At 35.7% G+C, this 2,330-nt stretch overlaps 1 protein-coding gene across 2 annotated transcripts; it reads right to left on the bottom strand.

Annotated features, from left to right (window-relative positions):
- Positions 1–643: 643 nt before the first annotated feature.
- On the bottom strand, positions 644–2,032 carry LOC108825657 (probable tyrosine-protein phosphatase DSP4). Of its 2 annotated transcripts, XM_018598985.2 has the most exons (5): positions 1,676–2,029; positions 1,462–1,555; positions 1,326–1,383; positions 1,171–1,214; positions 644–1,064 (listed from the first exon to the last, which is right to left on the bottom strand). In XM_018598985.2, the coding sequence occupies exons 1-5, from the start codon at positions 1,870–1,872 to the stop codon at positions 876–878; spliced, it is 582 nt and encodes a 193-aa protein (XP_018454487.2). In that variant the 5' UTR covers positions 1,873–2,029; the 3' UTR covers positions 644–875. The 2 variants fall into 2 exon arrangements, with proteins under 2 accessions (XP_018454487.2, XP_056849769.1); XM_056993789.1 differs by having other exon boundaries at positions 1,326–1,555; positions 1,676–2,032.
- Positions 2,033–2,330: the final 298 nt, after the last annotated feature.

The raw sequence follows: 2,330 nt of genomic DNA, 5'->3' as shown, positions 1-2,330 counted from the left end.
GAGTAGTGTTCGTGATCTCCTTTCCGTTTTGTTGGCTTCTTACTTTCAAAAAGATAAAAGACCATGTTTTGAATTTGGATGCATGCAGTATTTGAATACAACGTCTGGATGGTGCATCCAAACGTGCTTGTCCTTGCAAAAGGAACCGAGTCTTGTCGTATTCTCCTCCTCTCAGTTCGTTGGCTTCTCAATCTTGACAAGGTAAATCTACACCCAGTCTTTAGGTGTATGTATGCCTTCTCCTCTCTTTGGTCGTCGGACCCAAACGAATTGTGTCCCTCGGCCTCTATCCTTTGGAATATATTGCTACCTGTTTAGAACAATTAGTATATTGTGAATTTTTTGAAACTTAAAGTTCTTGGCTTCTCTTGCCAAATGAGTTTTTATCAGTTGTTTTATTTTGTACTTTAGAGCATTTCCAATCTCATCCCATAATTTACTGTAAAATAGAATGGAAAATGAAGGGACGATGATGGAGTAATGTGATTTTTGTTTCTTCATCACTCAATTTCCCACTCCATTTTACTCTAAATTATAGAATGGAATTGGAGATGCTCACCCATCAATTTCATTTTTGTTGCATATGCATAATTGTAGAAGAGATTTTTTTGTAATGCTTCATCCCCTACTTTCAACAACAAAATTTGGTAAAAAGACTTTATGATAAAACTTGTTCTACATGATGATAGCGTTTAAATGGAGAGTCTTGTAACCAAGCCTATACAATTTTCTCTCTAGAAAAACCCTACAATGTTTATTTATTTACATTGCAATGAAAGGGTTTTTTTTATTTGAATGATTTTTCATCTAGCTAAAGAGACTTTTCAAGACATTCAACAACTATTTATTTAAGTTGTAGGTTTCGTTTACAGTGATCAACACCTCTTGGAGCATGAGAAGGAGAGTGGTGAATGTCTTAGATTGGAGATGTCAAAGAGCTCCATGAATCTCTGGTCAGAGATTCTAGCTTTGGAAGCTGCAAATCTCTGGTACTCGTCGAAGATGGAAGACAAACACCATCTCTGTATCTTCCTCACACACCCCACTAGACATCCAGTCCGATGCTGAAATCGAGCCAGAATATTATTAGAAATTTTATTTAAATTTACCAACGTAAGAATGTATGTCACTAGAGTTTTCACAAAGGGAAGATAGAGACTTCAATTATACCTTGCCACTTTTGCAATGGATTAAGACAGGATGATTCTCTGTATCTGGTTAAAAATGCAAGAACAAGTTAAGATTAGACGATGTTCAAAAAAAAAAAAAAATGTTAGGCTCAGCGACATGATGTTTTAGAGAGACAGAAAAAAAAATCATGTTACCTAGGAGTACTTGTAATGCTTCTCGGATAACTTGGTCCGGTATATTAACAAAGGGCTCCTGAAAAAAAAACAGAGAGAAACATCTAATCTTAGTAGAGATCCTCAGGTATAGATCGATCTCTACTATGCTCCTCACCTTGCATCTTTCGATTCCAAACTGAAACACGTGGATCCCATTGGACTTCGCAAACTCTACATTCACCTCTGGGTATGGCTCAGGGCACAAGTATCTTATAGAAAACATCAAATAGAGATCATCAGAGTAGAGGATTTCGAATCAGAACGACAGCGTTTGATCTTCTAACTAACTAGGAAGAAGACTGAATCAAAACGGAGAGATTGATTATTACATGATGGATCGGAGTCGCAGGGACTGGAGGAAGCTGAAACTAACCGGTTCAGGAAAACCGGAGCGGAAGATTCCGTTATCAACCATGGCGAAGTTGAGCGGCGGCACGAACAGCTCTCTATCTTTGTCGGTGTCGATCGGCGAGTTCTCCGATTGAGGTACGGTGTGAACATCGCCGTTGTAACTATCCAGCGTCATGGTGATGATGGGAACGAAGAAGAGAGTCTTTTTGCAATTAAAATATTTTTCTTTCAGAGAGAGAGAGAGAGAGAGGATAATATTTTGAGAGATTCATGAGAAAGGTTTTGTTGGATTCATGGGGGAAGAAGGCATGTTGATACGGATCTTCAAGAATATTCCTCTCACAAAACTAAGCTATTTATTATTTAAGTGTTTTTCTTTCCCACCAACTTTTCGCTTTTTTATCACTATTCTATTTCTCATTTACATTTGTATATATAAAATTTTAAAATATTTAATTTTGTAAAAATTTGAATTAGAAACATCATCAACTATATATTTAACTATAATTTTATTCATTAGAAAACATAAAAAATGATATAACATATAACTGTAATTGAAATTCTAAAACAACAATTATTTTTTAATGAAAATTTTACTTTAAAACAGTAATTAGTAATAGTATGAAACCGAAG

The sequence above is a fragment of the Raphanus sativus genome, chromosome 9 (assembly GCF_000801105.2).
Source record: "Raphanus sativus cultivar WK10039 chromosome 9, ASM80110v3, whole genome shotgun sequence".
Classification (NCBI taxonomy): Eukaryota; Viridiplantae; Streptophyta; class Magnoliopsida; order Brassicales; family Brassicaceae; genus Raphanus; species Raphanus sativus.
The sequence above is the reverse complement of the archived record's forward strand: the minus strand, read 5'-3'. Positions and strand labels throughout refer to the sequence as shown.